General features: G+C 38.6%; 1 protein-coding gene across 5 annotated transcripts in view; it reads right to left on the reverse strand.

Annotated features, from left to right (window-relative positions):
* The window catches only part of Rp1 (retinitis pigmentosa 1 (human)), a 293,594-nt gene that overhangs the window by 93,185 nt on the left and 175,494 nt on the right, over positions 1-24,915 (reverse strand). For 3 of the 5 annotated variants that reach the window (XM_011238412.1, XM_030252325.1, NM_001370921.1), the window contains 3 exons: positions 22,196-22,287; positions 19,586-19,762; positions 17,754-17,966 (listed from right to left, as the gene is read on the reverse strand). In XM_011238412.1, coding sequence (XP_011236714.1) covers positions 17,754-17,966; positions 19,586-19,762; positions 22,196-22,287 — 482 coding nt within the window. Of the gene's footprint in view, positions 1-17,753; positions 17,967-19,585; positions 19,763-22,195; positions 22,288-24,326; positions 24,872-24,915 lie in introns of those variants that run through there. The other 2 variants (XM_017313203.1, XM_017313202.1) reach the window with 2 other exon arrangements.

Consider the following 24,915-nt stretch of genomic DNA (forward strand, 5'->3'; position numbering starts at 1 on the left):
CTTCCCTTTCTCAGTAGCTAACAATTGCAAACATCTTTTTAGTTAAGTGTGAGACTGTGTGCCACCTTCTTCTTCTCTGCTTGAAATTGTGTGGTATTGTACATGCTATTACAAACTCTGTGAGTTCATATGTTCATCAGCCCTACTATGTTTGTAAAATGTTGTTTTCTTACCCACCACCTCTGCCTCTTATAATCTTTCCATCTCATCTTTCATTTATCCTTGAAGGGAGGGATTTGGTAAAGACTCCCCATTTAGAGTTAAGTGCTCTGAAGTATTCACTTCATTGAACATTGTCCAGTTGTGGGTCTCAGTGTCATCTCTTCAAGAAGAAGCTTTCCTTATAAGAGTTGATGGATAGACTGATCTATGGGTTTACTATACCATTAAGCATCATTTGTTGCTGTGTTCATTTATAAGAATGATAATATTTTTCCCCAAAAGCTCCTGATCTATCTAGTTTTAGGTTCTTGCTCTCATTAACGTGTAAGGAATAGATTCCATTTTATGAAGCAGGCCATAAATACAATTTTTTAAAGTAGTTAGGTACTCTCATAACATTAGTGTCACTATTATACTAGTGGGTATATTTTATGGGCATGCTGTTATTGTAGTTCACAGGGTTTGTAGCTGGGTAAGATTGATGAATACATATTTTTGTTGGGAGCTATTAAGACAATACTATTGTCCTGATCTCTGAATTGGGCCTCTCCCCCCGAGAAGAAAAGGGGGTCAAAAGCGGGCCACAGATGCACCGCTCTGAGAACAACCACAGATTGTTCCAGCCCTACATCAGCGCTGGATGTCCTGACCTCAAGATGTACCCTGATACCGCCAAGTTCCTGCTTCCCCGTGTAGTCACCAAAAGAAAAATTTCCGCTGACCCATCCCTTCTGCTGAGGTGCAATTCCACTGCCCCATTCCTCCTCCTGAGAAGTAGTTCCCCTTTTGCTTGTGCATTTAAACCTTGAGCCTGGCTAATACAGTGAGACCTTGATGTTACTCAGACTGCTTCTGTGTGTCCTTCATTGCACAAGGTTCTTGTCTCTCTCTCTACCCCCCCATTTGGTTCTTAAGAGAAGGTCCCCTCGAGACCCTTGAATAACTGGATCTGCTGGATGGGTCAATTTTTCTTCTGGTAGCTTATAAAGTTCCTTCCATCACAATGAACACTGGTCAATAGGGATGAAACTTGCTGTTCAGCACCAGCTCAATTTTTTCCATCATTGATGCTATAAGTATGTGATATCTTTAACAATAGAGTTTTATCTTGAGGTTGTAGAGGGTAACCAATAGCATTGACAATAGCCTATAATGTGTGAGTAGCCAATAATGACCCCTTTGTCTAATATGTCCAAAATATGTAACTCATTCCTGGCAATTTGGTTTTTATTTGGTATTTCATCTTGCTCTAGTAAGAATAGCTATGATTAATAATAAATAATAACAAATGATAGTAGATGCTGTTGAAGATGCAATGGACACTTGCTCACTGCTGGTAGGGATGCAAAGTGGAGAAGCTACTATGGACATTGGTGTGGATGTTCCTTAAAACCCTACAAATAGGTTTGTATGGTATCTGGTTGGAGTATTGTCTCTCACAATATAATGGTAAATTGATTTAAATTTCTTTCATATGTTTATGTGTCTTAGGAAGCTTCTACAGTAGTAGGTTTCCATGTGGCTTTTCAAATAGCCTTTGGTGTTAGTCTTCTTCATATTCCTTCCCAAACCCTAACTGCCTATCTTCCACTGCATTTAACCCCTGTTTTAATTTCTCCTTTATTCCCTTATAACTTTACTTTATTCCCCCTTCCATGGTAGATCTTATCTTTCCCCAGTCCCTTACTAGCCTCTAGAGGACTAGCCACTAGTCCTTTGTGGTTATTCTAAATAAAACACATGTACCTAATGCTTAAGCATAGGCATTAAGATGAATAAATAATAAATGGAACCTCATGGCACTAAAAATAATCTTCTTATAGCAAAGGACACCACCATCAAGCAAAAAGACAGCCTACAAATTGGGGAGGGGGTGGTACTTCAACTATGTATCTCACAGAGGGTTCATATCTAAAATATAAAGAACTTCAAAAACCTGAACATCAAGAGAGCAGATAACTCCATTTATAATGGGGTATAGAACCTGATAAAGAGGTTCTCAAAAGGTGGAATACAAATAGCTGAGAAATATTTTTTAAAATGTTTGACATTCTTAGGCATTAGGGAAATGCAAACACTTTGAGATTTCATCCTACCCACTCAGAGTAGCCAAGATTAAAAAAACAAATGACACAGGGTACTAGTGAAGATGAAGGAGAGAGGGGCTTCTCATTCATTGCTGATAGGAGTGAAAACTAGTTCAGGTACTATGAAAAATAGTGTTGCAGTTCTTTAAAACCTTAAAATAGATCTACCACATGGTCTACCTCTACCACTCCTGGGCATATATCCAAGGGACTCTATATCCTAGTCTAGAGATGCCTGATCATTCATGTTCATCACTATTCTACTCACAAAAGCAGGAAGTGGGCAGCCTAGATGTTTATCAACTAATGAGTAGATAATGAAAATGTGCAACATCTACACAGCAGGCTATAACTCTGTTGTGAAAGAAATAAAATTTGTAGGTGAAGAAATGAAGCTGTCAACAACCATCCTGAGAAATATATCCGCGACCCAAAAATATAACATGTCACATCACGATTTCTCCTATTTCTAAATATTAGTTTTGACTCTTTAGACATGTGTGTTATATTTGGAAGTTAAGCACTGTGCTTTTATATAGTTTGTGTGTCTCCTCAATGGTTTATATGTTGAGACCCTCTCTTCTCCAATGCAAAATCTACAAGGCCCTTTTAATAGACAGGGTCTAGAGCCAAGTTATTAGGTTCATTTTCCACCTGAAAGTAACTTAAGTCCATTGAGCATTTTAGTGAGTGAGTTTTTACAAAAGTGAGCCTGGCCTCTGAATCCCTCTAATTTCCTGTTTCAAGATGCCATTTCCTCTCAACATGTTTTCTCTCTATTTACCATGGGGTCTTGCTCTGGCAAGAGTTCTGGTGTTTGGACTTCTAGTCTCCAAACTGTGGGCAAAAGAACCCATTTTCTTCATAATGTTATTTCCTTCCTTTATTTAATTACAGAAATGAGTAATGTGTATACCACTGGTCTGTGCACAGATAAACCAAATAATTGATACACAAACTAGTCTGGCTCTGCATGACAGAATCTTGTGGCTGTAGTCTTTGACATTATGAACATTTTTGTTTTCAAGTTTTGCATCTGGATAAAACCCAAGGAAGAAAGTGTGGAAACAAAGAAACAAATTAATAAGAATGTAAGTGTTATAGATCAATTTTATTATTGATCTATAACAGACCAAGCTTTGAACTGAACGAAGAAACCAAGATGTACATACACTACTTTATAAGGGAAAAACAAACAAAAACAAACAAACAAACAAACAAACAAACAAAAACAAGAGCCTTGAACACATTGACACAGGGGAAATTTCCTAAACAGAACACCAATGACTCAGGCTCTAAGATCAACTATAGACAAATGGAATCTCATAAAATTGAAAAGCTTCTATAAGACAAAGGACACTGTCAACAAGACTAAACTACAACCTACCAACTGGGAAAAGATCTTTCCCAACCCTACATCCAATAGAGGGCTAATATCCAAGATATACAAAGAACTCAAGTGCCACGCACACTGGGAAATGCCACGCACTCCAGTCAAGTCTGCTTGACAGGCTGAAAAACCTGAAAGCACTCACGAGGAAAAGAGTTTCAAGGAAACTCACCTCCTGGAGCTTTGGCATTTTCTTTTTTTTTTTTTTTTTCCATTTTTTATTAGGTATTTAACTCATTTACATTTCCAATGCTATACCAAAAGTCCCCCATATCCACCCACCCCCACTCCCCTGCCCACCCACTCCCCCTTTTTGGCCCTGGTATTCCCCTGTACTGGGGCATATAAAGTTTGCAAGTCCAATGGGCCTCTCTTTCCAGTGATGGCCGACTAGGCCATCTTTTGATATATATGCAGCTAGAGTCAAGAGCTCCGGGGTACTGGTTAGCTCATAATGTTGTTCCACCTATAGGGTTGCAGATCCCTTTAGCTCCTTGGCTACTTTCTCTAGCTCCTCCATTGGGAGCCCTATGATCCATCCATTAGCTGACTGTGAGCATCCACTTCTGTGTTTGCTGGGCCCCGGCATAGTCTCACAAGAGACAGCTACATCTGCGTCCTTTCAATAAAATCTTGCTAGTGTATGCAATGGTGTCAGCGTTTGGATGCTGATTATGGGGTGGATCCCTGGCTATGGCAGTCTCTACATGGTCCATCCTTTCATCTCAGCTCCAAACTCCGTCTCTGTAACTCCTTCCATGGGTGTTTTGTTCCCAAATCTAAGGAGGGGCATAGTGTCCACACTTCAGTCTTCATTCTCCTTGAGTTTCATGTGTTTAGCAAATTATATCTTATATCTTGGGTATCCTAGGTTTGGGGCTAATATCCACTTATCAGTGAATACATATTGTGTGAGTTTCTTTGTGAATGTGTTACCTCACTCAGGATGATGCCCTCCAGGTCCATCCATTTGGCGAGGAATTTCATAAATTCATTCTTTTTAATAACTGAGTAGTACTCCATTGTGTAGATGTACCACATTTTCTGTATCCATTCCTCTGTTGAGGGGCATCTAGGTTCTTTCCAGCCTCTGGCTATTATAAATAAGGCTGCTATGAACATAGTGGAGCATGTGTCCTTCTTACCAGTTGGGGCATCTTCTGGATATATGCCCAGGAGAGGTATTGCTGGATCCTCCGGTAGTACTATGTCCAGTTTTCTGAGGAACCGCCAGACTGATTTCCAGAGTGGTTGTACAAGCCTGCACTCCCACCAACAATGGAGGAGTGTTCCTCTTTCTCCACATCCTCAAAAAGACCACCAACAGATTGGGAAAGGATCTTTACCTATCCTAAATCAGATAGGGGACTAATATCCAACATATATAAAGAACTCAAGAAGGTGGACTTCAGAAAATCAAATAACCCCATTAAAAAATGGAGCTTTGGCATTTTCATTAACCCATATACTCATACCCTATCCCCATGTTAGTCTGGTGTATGGAACCACATGCTCTCTTTTAGTATTTTATTATAAATGCCTTTTAAGAATAAATTCTGATATAGTTAAGTCTCCCCAGTGTTCCAAGGTCCCATAAGCTTGGAATCCAGCAGGAATGCAGTAAGGAAGTAACCTATTCAGTAACTAATTAAGCATTACAAAAGACGGAGCCAGTAGCTCAGAACTGGTCTGCAATGTATTTACTAAGGACAGTAGCAAATCTCACCCAAACAAGGGAATACCATAATAGAGCCAGGGAATCCTACTGAGATAGAAATCTTCAGTACAGGCTGCATTGCATATTAGAAGCAAGTTGGTGAATTCTTCTGACAAATACAGATTCTCCAGATACTTAAAAGTTATACTCATATAAGAATTTAGCAAGGCCTAGGAAATAGAGGGGTTGTGTTATTGCATTATTCATGAGGTCTGCTAAGAGCAGAACCCCCTGGTGCTAGCCTTCACAAGGATCAAAGGTATAGCACTAGAGTGTGAAATCCTTACCTGTCACTAAGCTGACCCTAGGCAGGACTGTTTTATCTTTTCTGTAAACATCTACCTGGTTCCTGTAAATCCTTTTGAAGTCATTCCTTCGTTTTGTATCAGGTAACTTCAATGTACTTTGACTGCTACCCTTTGTATTTTCTGTACTATATAAGATTGGTGTTCACTTTGTGACAATACATTCAGATTCTACACAGTCTCAAGTGTTGGTCTGTCTGTCACCCACTGACGCCTTGCCCACATGCCCCAGAGACTCGTTCCCCATAGACAAAGGGACCCAGAGGGTCTGCGGCACTCAAGAAGTTAGACTCCAGAGAAACAAATAACCCTATTAAAAAATGGGGTACAGAGCTAAACAAAGAATCTCAAATGAGGAATGTCAAATGGCTGAGAGACACCTAAAGAAATGTTTAAGAACCTTAGTCATCAGGGAAATGCAAATCAAAATAACCCTGAGATTCCACCTCAAACCAGTCAAAATGACTAAGATGAAAAACTCAGGAGACAGCAGATGCTGGTGAGGATGTGGAGAAAGAGGAGCACTACTCCTTTGCTGATGGGATTGCAAGTTAGTACAACCACTCTGGAAATCAGTCTGGTGGTTCTTCAGAAAATTGGACATAGTACTATCTGAGGACCCAGCTATACCACTCCTAGGCATATACCCAGAAGATGGTCCAACATATAACAATGACACATGCTCCACTATGTTCATAGCAGCCCTATTTATAATAGTGAAAAGCTGGAAAGAACCCAGATGTCCCCCATCAGAGGAATAGATACAGAAAATATGGTGCATTTACACAATGGAGTACTACTCAGCTATTAAAAACAATGACTTCATGAAATTCTTAGGCAAATGGGTTGACCTAGAAAATATTACCCTGCCAGGCAGTGGTGGTACATGCCTTTAATCCCAGCACTTGGAAGACAGAGGCAGGTCAATTTCTGAGTTCGAGGCCAGCCTGGTCTACAAAGTGAGCTCCAGGACAGCCAGAGCTACACAGAAAAACCCATTCTCGAAAAACCTAAATACATACATACATACATACATACATACATACATACATAAAAGAAATAACAAAGAAAATATCATCCTGAGTGAGGTAACCCAGTCACAAAAGAACATACATGGTATATACTCACTGATAAGTGTATATTAGGAAAAAAGTTCCCAATACCCACAATACAACTCACAGACCATATGAAGATCAAGAAGGAAGACCAAAGTGAGGATGTTTCAGTCCTTTTTAGAAAGGGGAACAAAATAATCATAGCAGGTAGAGTGAAGGAGGGACCTGGGAGGGAGACAGGAGGGTGAGGAAAAAGGGGGGCAGGATCAGGTTTGGGAGGAGTCAGGGGGTTGGGGGCTGGGATACAGAGGGTCAAGAAATTGAACAGAGGTTGGTAGCAGTGGGGATGAGGAACTAGGGGTAGCACTAGAAAGTCCCAGATGCCAGAAAAGCAAAAGACTCCCAGGACCCAACTGGGATGACATTAACTGAAATATCCAAGAGAGGGGAGAGAGAAGCTTTAGAGACCATATCTAGTGGATAGGCATGGCCCCCATTTCATCTCAAAACATTAACACAGAAATGTTCCTGTCTAAAGAAAACGCAGGGACAGAGAGTGAAGCAGAGACTGAAGGAAAGGCCATCCAGATAGAATGCCCCATCTAGGGATCCATCCCATGAACAGATACCAAGCCCAGGCACTACTGTTGATTCCAAGAAGCACTTGCTGATAAGAGCCTAGTATGGCTGTATCCTGAGAGGCTTTGCCAGAGCCAACCATCAGACTGAGCACAGGGACCCTAATGGAGGAGTTAGGGGAAGGAATGAAGGAGCTGAAGGGGTTTGCCACCCCATAGAAAGAACAATAATATCTACCAATCAGACACCCCCCCCCCCCCAGAGCTCCCAGGGACTAAACCACAAACCAATGAGTACACCTGGAGGGACTCATGGCTCCAGCTTCATATGTAGCAGAGGATTGCCTTATCTGGCATCAATGGGAGGGGAGGCCTTTGGCCCTGAGGAAGCTCAATACACCAGTATAGGGGAAATGGGTGGGTGGGGAGGAAGAGCACCCTCATAGAAGCAGAAGATTGGGGATGGGATAGGGGTTTGGGGAGGGGGATAACATTTGAAATGTAAGTAAATAAAATAACCAATAAAAATAATAAGAAAACTCAATCAGCTTAACTGTGCATGCCAGCATATACTAGAACTATGTTTGTACTTTTGTACATTGCAGACTTTAGTCAAACAGTCATAAACTGTTTTGTTTATGAACTTTAATTTTATTCTCAAATATAACACAGCTATCCTATTGAATACTGGCATGATGTTTTACTAAAGAGCTCAAAAATTGCCCTTGATTCACAATTTACAGAACCTTTCCTGGAGACATACCTTCCTTACCAAAACTAAAGCACACCCCTACTTCTAATGTTATTTTTTTCATACTGGGAATCACACTCTTTTTAATTAAGTTAAACACGGCGAGAAGGCAAGCCTTACTACTTTTTCCGCAGCTCCACCAACAGGCAGGCCTTCCCACAAAGCTCATCTCTTTGTTAGCACTGTTAAAAATATCTGTTTTGCTGATTTTATTTGGTTTTTCTCTCTCTTTGTGATAATAAAAAGTGGGATTCTTTTCTCTAAATTTCACCGCTCCAGGATACTTCTCTTGACTACTTTTCAAACCAGTCCCCTCTCTAAGCCTCCAGATATGTAGATGAATTACAACTCAAATGGGATTTCTAATGTTCTATAGTCTCTAAATTATGATTGTTTATATTTTTTCAGTAGCACCTCAAGGAATTTTATTTTTATCCTTCAAGTAAAAAACTGAAAATTAAATTTAATATAAATCAGTTTTCTAGGATTAGAGTTTTCCTTATTGCATTTTTAAGCAAAAAAATAACAATTCTGTTTAATCCCTAGCCCCATATCAACTGGTTAAAAGAATTCAGATGTAAAATAAAGTATGTACATTCGATATATAAAAGCACCCTTTGTGGCCTCCTAATATTAGCAACAATAACAATATATATGAAGTCACTGTATGGTATCAAGTGCATGTTCTTACCATGCATCCCATGACCATGATCCTGTGGCTTGTTAGAGAAGAAAAATCCTAGTGACTTCACCCAAAGTGACATTTTAAACTTCTCTTTCATTCAGTATTTGTTAAGCAACTGTCAGATGTAAGGGCTTCTGCATTTGGGATATTTTAACAAAAAAGGAAATGTGACATTTTTATTCTATTAATATGGAATCAATACATTCATTATTACTAATGTTCCAATCAACTTTCTCGTACAAAATGAATCAGCTGATGTTCTATTTCTTTAACAAATCAGAAAATCATTGTTGCTATCTTCAAGGCTTTCTGTATAGCCTCAAAAATTAATATGTGGACCATTGTCTAAATATTAATATAACATTTTAATTACATTTAATTACAATTAATGTACATATTTAATTGCATTAAATGTTAGGCCATTTGCTAGAAAACTCAGCTGAAATACTTTATCTTGCGTGTGGCTGCATTTGTGTATGACTTTATTAAACTTACTTCTTCAAAAAAGTTTGATTAGGTAAGACATGATCTATAATTATTCGCCTAAAATCAAGTAAAACTTGATAAAGTTTTATACTTTGTGGTCTACTAGTCTTGTATACGTCACCACAACTCAAATAAAACACGTATGTGTGCACTCATGTATACTTGTTTATTATTTCAACTTCTTACAAACATGAGCTGCCCTTAATGTTTTATCTCAAGTATCTTTTTAGTGAACAGTAAAAATTGGACAACTCTTCAAAGAGAGAATAGTTTTGGTTTCTTCAAACCCAGCAGATGTTCTTTCATGAGCATCCTGTTGGTATAAGATGTGCCTGTCTCTTGTTCTCCTTGATATACTTAACACATTGGTACATTAATATTTTCTTTTAACTCCTAAAGTATTTTTTTTAATTTGTACTCATTCTTAGGGAGCCAGTGAGCCCATTCATGTTGTACTGAGCCTGTGGCTTCTTGAAAGTTAACTCCCTTATAACTGTCCTCAGTGAATCATATGTTGTTTGTTATGAGCCTAAATACCTACTACAACAAAAACTATTAAAGTGATTTACTCCTACAGAATAAACGTTTTTCTGGTGATAGAAATAGGAACATTTGTTACAGGATCAACATCACTTGTTTTAAAGGTGTGTTTACCTATACAAAAAAAAAAAAAAATGTTCTCAGATGTATGCTGGCAAACACAGTGAAAACAGTCATGCTTTTATCCAATGCAATTTATGACAGTATTTGTGGAGTAGCAGTCTTCACCAAGGCACTCTTGGGCTGTTAAAGCATAGGGAAATGAACATGCATTACTGTTTACCTCAGAGCACATCTTACATCCCCCTGGAGACAGTATGTACACTTTACTTCAGCCTCTAAGCATATACAAACTAAAATAACTATAGTAATGTTCTCCTTTGTTTTCCAAAGAAGTGTCATTTCAGAAAGAGTCTAGTGACTCATGCCAGATACAAGAAAAGAAATGATGGTCTTCACATTAATAGTGACAAGAAAAGAGGAAAACAGGCATCTTGGCTACAGAGACTCACTGCCAAAACCTTACAAAAAAATTTTTAAGTCACACAAACAAACTTAGTCATTAAACACATTATAACATGCAGAACATGCTCTAGGGAAGTACCTGAACATTTCTTAACAATAAACAAAAGGGGCAATTGTTGTTTTCCTTGGTTGTTCCCCAGAAGATAAAGGTAAGACTTTATTGTTGAAGGTACCATGCCCATTGCAGATAGAACTTGAAGATTTTGAGCTGAATCTCACTGAAAAACATTCTTCTAAGGACTACTTTTCTTTTCCTTTCTTTTCTTTTCTTTTCTTTTCTTTTCTTTTCTTTTCTTTTTTTTTCTTTATTTTATTTCTTTATTTATTTTTTAAAAAAATTTTATTAGGTATTTTCCTCATTTACATTTCCAATGCTATCCCAAAAGTCCCCCATACCCACCCACCCCCACTCCCCTAACCACCCACTCCCCCTTTTTGGCCCTGGCGTTCCCCTGTACTGGGGCATATACAGTTTGCAAGTCCAATGGGCGTGTCTTTCCAGTGATGGCGGACTAGGCCATCTTTTGATGCATATGCAGCTAGAGTCAAGAGCTCCGGGATACTGGTTAGTTCATAATGCTGTTCCACCTATAGGGTTGCAGCTCCCTTTAGCTTCTTGGGTACTTTCTCTAGCTCCTCCATTGGGGGTCCTATGATCCATCCAATAGCTGACTGTGAGCATCCAATTCTGTGTTTGCCAGACCCCAGCATAGTCTCACGAGAGACAGCTATATCAGGGTCCTTTCAGCAAAATCTTGCTAGTGTATGCAATGGTGTCAGCGTTTGGAAGCTGATTATGGGATGGATCCCCAGATACGGCAATCACTAGATGGTCCATCCTTTTGTCACGGCTCCAAATTTTGTCTCCATAACTCCTTCCATGGGTGTTTTGTTCCCAATTCTAAGAAGGGGCAAAGTGTCCACACTTTGTCTTTGTTCTTCTTGAGTTTCATGCGTTTAGCAAATTGTATCTTATCTCTTGGGTATCCTAAGTTTCTGGGCTAATATCCACTTATCAGTGAGTACATATTGTGTGAGTTCCTTTGTGATTGGGTTACCTCACTCAGGATGATGCCCTCCAGGTCCATCCATTTGCCTAGGAATTTCATAAATTCATTCTTTTTAATAGCTGAGTAGTACTCCATTGTGTAAATGTACCACATTTTTTGTATCCATTCCTCTGTTGAGGGGCACCTGGGTTCTTTCCAGCTTCTGGCTATTATAAATAAGGCTGCTATGAAAATAGTGGAGCATGTGTCCTTCTTACCGGTTGGGACATCTTCTGGATATATGCCCAGGAGAGGTATTTCGGGATCCTCCGGTAGTACTATGTCCAATTTTCTGAGGAACCGCCAGACTGTTTTCTAGAGTGGTTGTACAAGCTTGCAATCCCACCAATAATGGAGGAGTGTTCCTCTTTTTCCACATCCTCGCCAGCATCTGCTGTCACCTGAATTTTTGGTCTTAGCCATTCTGACTGGTGTGAGGTGGAATCTCAGGGTTGTTTTGATTTGCATTTCCCTGATGATTAAGGATGTTGAACATTTTTTCAGGTGCTTCTCTGGCATTCGGTATTCCTCAGGTGAGAATTCTTTGTTCAGCTCTGAGCCCCATTTTTAATGGGGTTATTTGATTTTCTGGAGTCCACCTTCTTGAGTTCTTTATATATGTTGGATATTAGTCCCCTATCCGATTTGGGATAGGTAAAGATCCTTTCCCAATCTGTTGGTGGCCTTTTTGTCTTATTGACGGTGTCTTTTGCTTTGCAGAAGCTTTGCAATTTTATGAGGTCCCATTTATCGATTCTTGATCTTACAGCACAAGCCATTGCTGTTCTATTCAGGAATTTTTCCCCTGTACCCATATCTTCGAGGCTTTTCCCTACTTTTTCCTCAATAAGTTTCAGTGTCTCTGGTTTTATGTGGAGTTCCTTAATCCACTTAGATTTGACCTTAGTACAAGGAGATAGGAATGGATCAATTCAAATTCTTCTACATGATAACCGCCACTTGTGCCAGCACCATTTGTTGAAAATGCTGTCTTTTTTCCACTGGATGGTTTTAGCTCCCTTGTTAAAGATCAAGTGACCATAGGTGTGTGGGTTCATCTCTGGGTCTTCTATTCTGTTCCATTGGTCTACTTGTCTGTCGCTATACCAGTACCATGCAGTTTTTATCACAATTGCTCTGTACTACAGCTTTAGGTCAGGCATGGTGATTCCACCAGAGGTTCTTTTATCCTTGAGAAGAGTTTTTGCTATCCTAGGTGTTTTGTTATTCCAGCCAATTGCCCTTTCTAATTCGTTGAAGAATTGAGTTGGAAAGGACTACTTTTCATAGTGTCAAAATATGCTATGTAAGCTGACAAAGGAAGAAAGAAACCAATAGTACTACCAAGGTGTGACTCCTCTAAACCCAGTGAGATTATGGATTGTAGAGAACATACTACTGGAACTTTTCTGAATAAGCATAATTCCAAAGTGCAGTCTAAAATTTATCCTTATGCACACAGCTATGTGTAGCTCTCAACCCTTACCAAAAAACGTCTGTTTGCTACAGATGGAGACCATTATAGAAAGCCACAACTGGTCAAATGTAGATAAAGAGCTACAGGCAATTAATGACTGCTCAGAGAAGGGAAATTAGTTCTCTCCATGGATGAGTCCACTAATTGGCTACCCAATACAAGTAGTCAGGACTAAAACAATATATATTCAAACAACATTACATGACTCAGAGGGCTGCATTTACATATTTACTTACATATATATAACAATAGTTATTAAAGACAAAGATACTATGAATTTGAGAGAAATGGGAGGTGTGGCAGGACCTTGAGGGAAACCTAGAATGGTGTAATTATATTTTAATTAAATTTGGGAAAACAAATTAAAATGTTACCCTAAAGTAATGAACAAAACTATTAAATTCTTTTTAAGTGATGACTTTTTTATGGTAAGCCAGATCATGTCCTAACAAAGGCTGCTTAGCTATTTATAGCTCTAGACCACCCCTCTGAACTAAACTTCATGTTAGTGTCCTGAAAACAGTCTTGAGAGCCACTGAACCACTTGTGATTGCTGCCACTAATCACAGTGATGATGATGACAATAGTGGTAACGCGTACTCGATGGATAGATTATAGTGTGAGTATAATAGCTATCTTTTCAGAGAAGGAAGTTCCTCCCTTTGCTTGGCTCACCAATCTGGTGACAGTATCACAGAACTCATTGCTGGCTAGAAGTGGTGGGACTTTCCTGTATATAGAGCATTCAGGAGCCACTGGCTTCCAGGATAATCACTTTACATTTTCAAATCTTTTAGTAATAATGATCCAATATAATAATCTTTCCTAAAATATACTTAACATTCTAAAGAAAAATAACAAGAAACCAGAGAGATGTTTGATCCCTGAGTTTTAGGTGTATGTGGGCAAAGGAAATTGAGTTATGATTCACAGCCTGTAAAGATCTCTAAAACTCATCTTAAGTCAAAAATATTCACATATTTATAAAATACACATGGGAACAAGATTTCCTCTCCAACCCTCAAGTATCAACTTATGTGACTTGGATCCATGTTGAACTGTTGAGCCATAGCCTGTTTTCAATAGTGAATGCTTCTATGCTAGATGATGAGTAGCTATGGAGTGGATGAGTTATCTTATGTCACCCAGATGCTCTGGCTACCCTGGCCTGGAAGTCATAGCCCATGGCCCAGGCAAAGGGACAGGAGCACAATTCCAGCACCAAAATGATTAAAATGGTCACTAACATCCAGCTAATACCTTGTTTCCACCTTACCCAACATGCTTCACTCCTGTTTTCACAAGCTGCATTCTAGAAACACTGAAGTACAGCACTGGAATAAGACATGAATGTCTATAGAACTGTTATTGCTGGTTTGCCCTTTTATACAGGTCCCCATAATGGGCTCTTTTCTGTTTAGCTCCTGCTTCACAAATCTGTTACCTTGGCAGGTTTTAGAGTAATGACCTAATCTATAAGAAGCAACACATGGGATCAATATTTGGCATGCCAATCTTCCAAAGGCCTGGCAAATTTCTGCCTCATAGTCTTTATTCTTTTTTTTTCCAATTTTCTACATATCAAATTCTGAGTAGCCACCTCAAATGTGCGCCTTTACCTGTATTACTATACATTTCATTGAGATTTTTGCTTGAATTTTTTGTCAAGAAGCAAATTCTACAGATGCCTGTGCTGCTTTTAAATTGTGAAATAAGTTTATAAGAGAATATTTGGGTTGAAATTCTGTTGTATGCATGTATGTATGCATGTATCTACAGTTGGAGTACAGTTTGAGATGATGCTGAATTCTGAGATTACAATGTGCACTACCTCACCAGGATCTAATCTTTTTTTTCTCATTGTAATAGCCTAGTGAAATAAAGCTGATACGGTTTTTGCACAAAAATTAATAAGGAAAAGAAGGAAGATAAGCAGGAAAATATGACAATGGGGAGTGTTTAGTATAAGAGAGAAAGATAATACTATAAATTTGCAGGGAACATATATTCACATAGAAACAAGATCACCAGCATACTGAAATACCAAATGGTGGATACAGAGAAAGAATGCTCAGACCAAAGAGGGTAGAAATCAAAACCCCATAAAGAATACCATGTGTAACAGTTGGATGGATTGAGCAGTCACACTTAGGAGTGTGGTGGAGAGAGTTTCCAGAGAATACTGATGTATAAGTGGAGAAGATCTTCCTAAACATTGACAGTACCATCTAATAGTCAGGGCCCAGGTAGATGTACAATTATGAGTAGAAAGATCGCTCGCCTACTCAGTGTGCATTTTTGTGCTCCTGATACCAATGAATATCAAACATCGGTTCCCACAACCTTTAATATTGACTGACATAACCAGTTTCTCTAGAGGATCAGCTTGTGAACTGAAACTGGGGCTGCATCATGGACTTCTCTCTCATTTTGAAGCTTCCATTTTTTTTTTTTTTTTTTGACCTGTACAGCTACCAGTTTCTCTGGCTCTCCATCATGCATACAGTATTGAGGACTTACTCAATCTAATACAATGAGTTCCCCTCACAACTATATATTGTTTGGATGCAGGAAAATCTAATATAGAGTGTGAGGCAGCAAATAGAAAATGATCATTGATCACTATCCATGTCCCTATGTTTACTGTCCAGAGTAGGTACAGATTGCCAATGTTGACCAATCCCTACATCAAAGCCATACTTATTTGTATCCCAGTAACTCTGCCTAGTAATTTCCAACATTCACACCACAGCACATATTAGTTCAATGTTGGCACAGCTTGTGCATATTAACAATATGAAGAGAAAACAGTTATCATATACTCCTCCTATAGAATGGATGAGCATTTGATGATACCATATATAAATAGTCCATGCCTTCATTGTAATATTACCTATTTTATTCCAATTAGCCTGTCTGTTTTTTGAAAGATCATGAGCAAGATTCTTCATCTCTTTAACTTAGCACTGTCTGTGAAATGATAGTATAAGAGATTTTATTATGATTGGGAATGTCAATTAAATGTGAATTGTTTCAGGAAATATTAAAAATGAACCAGCACATTTCCGTGCTTGTGCCAGCTACTCTCTAACCCGGCAATATGGTCAGCCTGTTCTTATCTCATGGTGATGCTATCCTCATCCAAAAATCCCTAACTCTCTCCTGCTTCTTCTCTTCCTCTGTCAAACCCTGAAGTCCCACCTACTAGCCCAGAGATTGGCTCCTTTATTCATTGGGGGATGGTTCACATACTCATCAATGAGTATGTGACTCATTCCTCCTTTGCAGCCCCTCCCAGGAGAATGGAATTAGCATTAAATACAAGCAACCCCAGGGCTATCCACAACAGTGAATGTGTGCACAAACATTTTTAATTGCTAGTATTAGGTATATACATTCATGTGTAGAGCTAAGACAGGAAACTAGAGGATTCAGGAAGTTCTTAGTCGGTCCTCTCACTATCTGTATAAACTCAGGTATAATCCCACGTTTAGCCAAGTGTCAGACTTGGAAGAAGAATTTCTCAATTGATGGCTCTTCCTGATTGCCAACTCAATGATACCTGGAATCAATTAAATCCCCCAAATGCAGGGCACAAATAGGAGTTTTTGCTTCATATGAAGTGGGAAGATCTACTTCAAACCTTTGAGGTAGGAAGATACACTATTAATCCTGATCTTTAAAATCCCACCTCTAATCTGGGCCATGCCTTCTGCTGGAAGCCTATATAAGTACATAGAAGAAGGAAGCTTTTGCTCTTTGCCTACTTTTTCTCACCTTGCTAGCAAGCCCGTTTCTTCACTGGTATTAGAGCCTACTTCTTGAGAATATACTGAAGACCAGGTAAGACATCCAGCCTTAAAGCACTGAAGAGCTTCTAGATTCTTAGACTTTCCATTTATAACAAGAAGTGTTGGATTAGCTGGACCCCAGCCTCTAAGTCATTCTAACAAATCATATATATGTATAGAATAGAGAGAAAGTCATTCTGTAAGTTACGTTGTTTGTTTCAACTAAACTATTTCTAGTAAAAATAGATGGGGAGAGATTAATATGGAAATTAATTTTTTTGCTAGGAAGAGTGATATAACATTAATTCCATCACTTTAGAAGAAGAAACATCTAGATTTTCTTACATTTGAAACCAGCCTGGTATATGAAGCAAGTTCCGGGCTATCTAGGGCTACATAATGAGATTCGAAATCAATTAAAAAAAGAAGAATCACATATGCCCCTCACCCAAGGAAAATTATTCATTTATATTCCTTTCAATAGCTCTCCTAAGGCTCAAGATTGCTAAAGCCTGACATCACTTAGAATTTACAATTACTTGCTAATAGTGTGTGGGTTTTCCAGTGGAGAGGATCCAGGCACTAATAAGAGTAAAGAAACAATGGGCTGGAACCTTTTAGAGGCTTGGTTTGTGGAGATTTGCAGATCAGTAACAGCAGCAAGATCAGAGAGCTCATTAGAAAGGTAGACATTCAACCAGGTGTGGCGACTACACATGCCTGAAAGCCTGTCACTCAGGAAATGGAGGCAATAGGACAGGGTCGTGAGTTCAAGCTTAACTGGAATGGAAAGGTTAAGAAAGTGGAGAAGAGGGAAGATATAGGTAAGGTGAGAAGAAAAGAAGACTCCATCTTCCAACGAGAGTCTTTGGCATCCATCACAATCTCCTTGAACACAACCATAATTCCCAGTGCTTTGTATTTATGCAATATTTCAAAGTCACTGTGAACTGAGTCTTTGTCTAAGCACAGCAGGCTCTCAGCTACCCGCTGCATTTACTTAAACACCAGATAAAGGGAACATGTCACACATCATATCCAATTTCCAAAGTATTTGTAGGTAAAAGTTAAAATCAATGCACTCAAAAAGATCTATCCTCTAGCTATTACAGAGAAACACCCTAAACATTTCTGGGAGGAATAAGAGATGCTTACCATTCCATTACAGTACCCATCCTTAATCCTCAGATACATTCGTGCAGTTTTCACACTTTCAAACATGCAGATCCCAGAACTGATTCTATGCACTCTCCAGTGGGATTGTTCTGATTGGTTCCCTGCTCCTGTGCAGGTCCCATTGGGCTGCAGACACAGGGCCTGACACAAGCTTGTAGCGAGTATAACCACAGCACTGCTGAGGAATACACCCTTTGGAGAAATAAACAGAAAAAACAGCCGTAAGTACAAGGCTTTCATTCTGCCAGGAGTAGATGGCTCTGGGGAGGATGCAGCGACCAGGATCTTACCAGCAGCTGGAAACTGAAAATGAACGAAAGAAAGAATTTAACTGTAGTAATAGTGAATCAGAATGTGTAGATGGACTTATATCTATGATTAGTTATTCACAGAGTAATATCCAGGTACTATGGACACTTTGAAAAGTAAGGTACCAAAACAAACAATTCTCTTATGAAAATTTAATACTATAAGCAAATAATTTTCATATTTATATAAAGCAAAATTAAACAAATACTTACTGGGTTCCTGAATTATAGGAAGCATTATATGGATATTAGTTAAATAGATGGATATAGGAAAGAATGAAAAAAAGGTAGCAAATACAACTAAAATATACTTAAATAATCCTATATAATTTATCTTCAGAAGGAATAAAAATATCTTGAAATTTAATCAGGAATATATTAGCACTACAAAGAATTGGCTAAGATTAGCCATGTGGATTTTCAAAAGTGTGAAATCTCAGAATTACAAGATAGCAACATGTGGAACAAAAGAAGGTATGTTTATCCCTCTAGAAAACTATCAAGTAAATTATAGTTATATATAATTATAGGGACACATACAAGTGATGTTAATGCTGAAAGGATTTAACATTATCCGAAAGAATTTAACATTATCCGAAAGGGGTCTTTGCCTCAGTTTCTGACCTGTGATCACTTAAGCCCTTGGAGTATCATGCCTGATAGAAGTGTCAGACTTTGTATGGAGGCCTTGTGCCAGCCACAAAATGGAAGTGTGAATTGGGGTAAGAATTTTTATGTCATACCTTGCCAGTTAACCTTCTGAGAGCCTGGAAACTAAGACCAGTCACATGGACTCCATCAGTTTGGAATCTAAACACTAATGCTCATGTGAGGGTTCCTGGTCCACAAAGCTATTGATGTATCTCCTGTGCCTCTCCTAGCCAGCCCTGAGAAATCACCTCCTTCTGACTCCACAGGGCAAGTTCTGCGTTTACTGTTTTTATATTTCTCTCACCTCTCAGATTTGATCTATAGCTTTTCTCAGTGATATACTGAAACTGTGAGCATGATTGCATCAGTGAGTATGGGAGAATTTCTAGAGAATTACCAAGCCTGGATAGTGAGTTGGAGCACCCGAACTGCATTGATGGTAGAACTGACCAGGTGGTATATACTTAGCTTTCACAGGAGCAAAAATTGATACAAGAAAGAAAGAAAGAAAGAAAGAAAGAAAGAAAGAAAGAAAGAGAGAGAGAGAGAGAGAGAGAGAGAGAGGAGGGAGGGAGGGAGGGAGGGAGGGAGGGAGGGAGGGAGAGAGAGAGAGAGAGAGAGAGAGAGAGAGAGAGAGAGAGAGAGAGAGAGAGAGAGAGAAAGACCTCAATGCTGCTACAATGTGGACCCAGGGCGTTTTTTTTTAAAAGTCATTAAACAAAATGGTAATACCATCAATGCCCCCTAGTGGAAAGATATTTGATTACTGCAGTATAAGAAACCTGTAAAACTTTCAGTAAGTCAGAGGCTGAGACTTGATCTATAAACCCTGATGATTTTCATTAAGTTTACCTTAACAAAAACTAAGAATTCTTTTGAAAGCTCTGCGTAGCCTGCAGAGGACTCATCAGTCACTTTGCCGTGACGATCAACAGTCAGGGTGTGCCCAGGAAGCAGCACTGACTCAAGAAGCACACAACGGTTGGGCTGATAAATCACCTGCAGCTCAGAGTGGCCTCCTCCACCAACCTAAAAGAGAATGAGAGAAACCAACCCTGAATTAGCAGGAAAAAAAAAAAGAGTTTAAAATCTCTTGATATACATGTGTGTTCTATAAAACCATTGAACTATGCATATTGTTCACGCTGTTGTCACTGTGACTTTTATTACCCAGCAGTGCTGGCAGTGACTTGTTCCAAGGACATTCTTGGAAGCAAGAACCCATGAAAGACTATTACATAAAAATTACCCTGGTGTCGGGATGAATTCATGAGATGTAATATGCAGTTCACCCCTACTTATTCTTCATTTAAGGATTTAAATCCACCTATCTTAGGACTACTTGGATCTGAGCAGTGAAATTAACAATGCTTTTTGTCTCATTCCTGTCTTTTCCTTTTAAACTATGAAACAACTTTAGGAGGAACCATTCCTGTTTCTGGGCACATTTGAGAACCTATTCTATACTTTGTGTGCCCCAGTGGGGAAGCAGGACTCATTAATAACTCCTGAATGTCTGGGCCTAAGACTCTAGGGTTGGTAGCCTATAATCTGAGTTGCAGAACTACACAGAGAAACCTTGTCTTAGGAAGAAAAAGAAAACATCAAAATTCCATGAGAACACTACAATGGGGAGAATGGCTCAAACTATAAAGCCAGTGGCTCCATGTCAGATGAGACTTGAAGAAACAGATAAACTCTGACAGTAAGTGACAGAATTCCTGACCAGTCAACTCTCTCCTGCTGAATAAGAATTTACAGTATAAAAAAATGTAATGGAATTATCTTGTCACCTTTTTAAAAATGTGTTTGTGTGTGTGTGTGTGTGTGTGTGTGTGTGTGTGTGTGTGTGTTCATGTGCTGCAATGAAGCATAGGGCTTTATAGACACTACCCACTGAGATACATATCCTGCCCTTTTCACCTTTTTATTTAACTGAGCCCATATCCACTGAATTCTTATTTACTTTTTTTTTCTCTTTTTTTTAATTAGGTATTTTCCTCGTTTACACTTCCAATGCTATCCCAAAAGTCCCCCATACCCATCCCCCAATCCCCTACCCACCCACTCCCCTTTTTTGGCCCTGGCATTCCCCTGTACTGGGGCATAAAAAGTATGCAAGTCCAAAGGGCCTCTCTTTCCAGTGATGACCGACTAGGCCACCTTTTGATACATATGCAGCTAGAGACAAGAGCTCCAGGGTACTGGTTAGTTCATATTGTTGTTCCACCTATAGGGCTGCAGTTCCCTTTAGCGCCTTGGGTACTTTCTCTAGGTCTTCCATTGGGGGCCATGTGACCCATCCAATAGCTGACTGTGAGCATCCACTTCTGTGTTTGCCAGTCACCAGCATAGCCTCACAAGAGACAGCTATATCTGGGTCCTTTCAGCAAAATCTTGCTAGTGTATGCAATGGTGTCAGCGTTTAGAAGCTGATTATGGGATTGATCCCTGGATATGACAATCACTAGATGGTCCATCCTTTCGTCACAGCTCCAAATTTTGTCTCTGTAACTCCTTCCATGGGTGTTTTGTTCCCATTTCTAAGAAGGGGCAAAGTGTCCACACTTTGGTCTTCGTTCTTCTTCAGTTTCATCTGTTACTAAGGCCTTTTTCATGTGCTATGAAACACAAAGTCCAAAGCAGAAGAGAAATGACTTTATAAAGAATGTTAGATTAATTAATCATTCAGCCAAAATGTAGGACTAAAATGACATTGGAAGATGATTTAATGTAATGGGGTTTTCCTTAAGCCAAATGTAGTTCAAGTTAATAATCCTATGAAATGTTATGTAAGACAAATGTAATGGGAGGCAGAGTGCCTGCTTCTATTTACTACATTAGAACCCTCAGACCCTCTATTTCATGTCAAATAGGAAAGCATGAATTTTCTTGGCAGGTAGACTAACATATTAAACACCATAATGTGCATTAGGACTTAACACACTGCTTATCAATTACCCTTTGTGATTTCATTTTAAAAGAAATGTGATGCTTGCTTTTAAAGACAGTACATACATTTAAAGGCTTTTCAAACCTAGAATAAACACAAAACAGAATTGAGCAAATTTGATTTTTCCCCTAAAAGTATAATCCTAATTTTCAGAAAGCTCCCTGAATTATTTTAATGTTATCAGTTTATTTCAATTGCTGAAACTTAAGGCCATTTATGCCTCAAATTTTCAAAAGTTCATAAAACAAAATAGTAATTTCAGTCCCTTGAACCTAATACAGAAATAAAAAATAACAAGTCAAGGGAAATGTAATTTGATCTTCTTATAAAATTAACTTATGTAAGATATGTCATATACAATACAAAATAAAGAGAAAATGTACTACAGACAGACATGGTAGAACACACCTTTAATCCCCAAAAGACGGCAAGGCTGAAAAACCGAATGTTGAAGGCCAGCCTGCATGACATAAGTGTGCTCTATATCTCAAAAAGTCACTGCTACTCACCATTCCATTGTCAAAGTTAAGAGAGAGATGCCTCATCTCATGGCTTTGGAAAACACATATATTCCCTTTGTTGAAAATCACATCGAAAAGACCTAAAAAATATTCTTAATTATTTCACAAGTAGTGCATTCTTTAAAAAAGCTCATTTTCCTTCAATTATATACTAAAATATAATAGTATATTTTATATATTTCAACTTAATGTTTGTAAATAGTAAAAAGGTAAAATATCTCCAATAATGTATTTCAAAATTCATAATATATGTTATGTACTTTGGTTTACTGGGCTATAATGAATTTGAATAAAATAACATTTAAAATAAAAGGCTTCTTAGTCATGATTCATTTCATTTCCTAATGCATTTATTATTTCATTGTAGATGAATATAGAATTATTTTATTGTAACAAAATTTGATTTTCTAAATTGAACTCCTTTCATGTCTATGCTACCAACATAGCCCACTTTGCATTAATTAAAACCTTAAAGCTACTTAAAATGTATCAAATAAGGGAGGATTATAGTAACTATTCAGTAATATAAGTTTCTAAACTCAATGTTTGACAAGGAGCTACTCAACTTATTATATGTATATATTCAATAGCATCAAGCAATGTAATTTGTAAATTCTATATTTATACTTTTATTATACTTTACTTCATGGCTAAGTAAGCTAAGAGTGAAGGCTGATAAGGAAAATAACTACTGACTCTCTTATTAAAAAGTAATTTATTATGTATTTACAATTTAAATTAATTTAAAGTCATAGTTTTAAAAGTGAGAAGTTTTGAAGACTATTCAAGTTTGAAAGACATTTGCTTAATTTAATGTTTAACTGACATTTTGTCTACCCAGTAAAATGCACTTTAATGGTTAATAAATAAATGCCTTTGTAAATTAAACTATACTAGTGAGTAATTACAGACAGTCCTAGAGATTGGCATGTTATGGAAATGAAGAGGGACCTAGGAGGCAGAACTCCTGATGGCAGTCCTATGTGTGGTTGTGTAACTTATCTCAGCTTTCTCATCAATAAACTCAAGGATTCACTAATTAAGTGAACTAATAAAGTAATGATAGAAGTATCTAAGATTAGGAAACCATTCCTACAGATATTTAGTTTAATTTTCCATTTAATTTAATGATTCCATAAATAGCAAAATCTAAATCCATAAAGGTATGTTATATTTTATTGTTTTAAACATTATAATTTTATTCCATCTTTGAAAAAAGTTGTTTTAAATATTTCATGTGTATGAGTATTTTCCCTTTATCTATGTATGTGTACTGTGTACTCTCTTAATACTTATGGGAAAAAAGAGGTCATCAGATCCCCTGTAACTAAAGTTACAGAAGATTGTGAGCCACCATATGGGAGCAAGAAACATACTTGGGTCCTCTGCCAGTGCAGTAAATGTTCTTAACCACTGGGCAGGCTTTCCAACACATCACTTATTTTTAGTGTTTTATTGAGATATAATGAATAGTGTCCTGGTTAGTTTTTATTTTCAAGTTTACATAGCCAAGAGTCACCTGGCAGAGGGAGAGTCAATCAAAGGAATGTCCAGATCAGATTGGCTAAGGCAATGTCTGTAGGGAATGGTCTTTATTGATGATTGTTATGGGAAGACCCCACCTACAGATGACCCTGGTTTGTGTAAGAAAGCTAGCCTGAGTATATCCCAGAGAACGTGAGCCAGTGAACAGCTTTTCTACATGTTTCTGGCCTTCCAGTCCCTGCCATGAGAATTGCCTTCACTCTTCTTGATAATAGACGGTAAGCCGTAAGATAAAGTAAACCTTTTCCTCCTCTGAGTTGTTTTTTATCATGGGGTTTATCACAGGCACAGAAATCAAACTGGGAAATACACTATCCAGTTCATTAATTCATTCATTTAAAAGAAATATTTAAAAAGTTGTGCAACCGTTTTCACATATCAAATTTAGAACTTTTTTTTATCCCTAAATCACTGGTAATCATTTCTGATCCCTCACTCCCTAGTTCTTCCAAGTTTTTCTTCCTCACTCTGATCCCAGCAATCATTTGCCTACTCTCTCTATATCTTTCACCATTATAAACAATATTTTCGCCATCTGCACCCAGAGCTGACCCTGAACCACAGGCCTCCATACCAGGGTCCACAGAAGAGATATGGTCTTCCAGGAGTGCAGGCACACCTGTGAGCACTGATAGGACCACCATTTCTGCTCAAATTCCTGGGCCAAGAGGGACCCACCTGGAACGTTCAGGACACAAAAACCAAGTAGCAGACTGTGATAGGATCCTTCCAGATTATATCTGCTCCTGGAACTGACCCAGTCCCACAGCTCTCTGTACCCAGATCCCACCAAGAGAGAGCAGTTCTCCCAGGAGTGCTGACACACCTGAGAGCAGAACTCTCCATACCCAGGTCCTGCCAGGAGAGAGCTGGTCTCCCAAGAGTGCTAAAACACCTGAGAGCACAGGTGAGACCACCAATTCTACTCAAATTCCTAACCCAAGAGGGACCCCACCCAAAGCCATCAGGACACAGGAGCCAAGGTACAGCCAGAGACAGCCAGATACAGGATCCTTCTGGTTTCTGTCTGTGCCCCTGAGCTGACCATGTGCCACAGCTCTCCATACCAAAATTTGTCTTGAAGAGAACTGCTCTCCCAGGAGTGCTGACAAACAAGCTTACAGGAGGGACACGCCACAGTCAGAGACAGCAAAACCACCTAA

This window comes from Mus musculus, chromosome 1 (assembly GCF_000001635.26).
Source record: "Mus musculus strain C57BL/6J chromosome 1, GRCm38.p6 C57BL/6J".
In the NCBI taxonomy this organism is placed as follows: domain Eukaryota; kingdom Metazoa; phylum Chordata; class Mammalia; order Rodentia; family Muridae; genus Mus; species Mus musculus.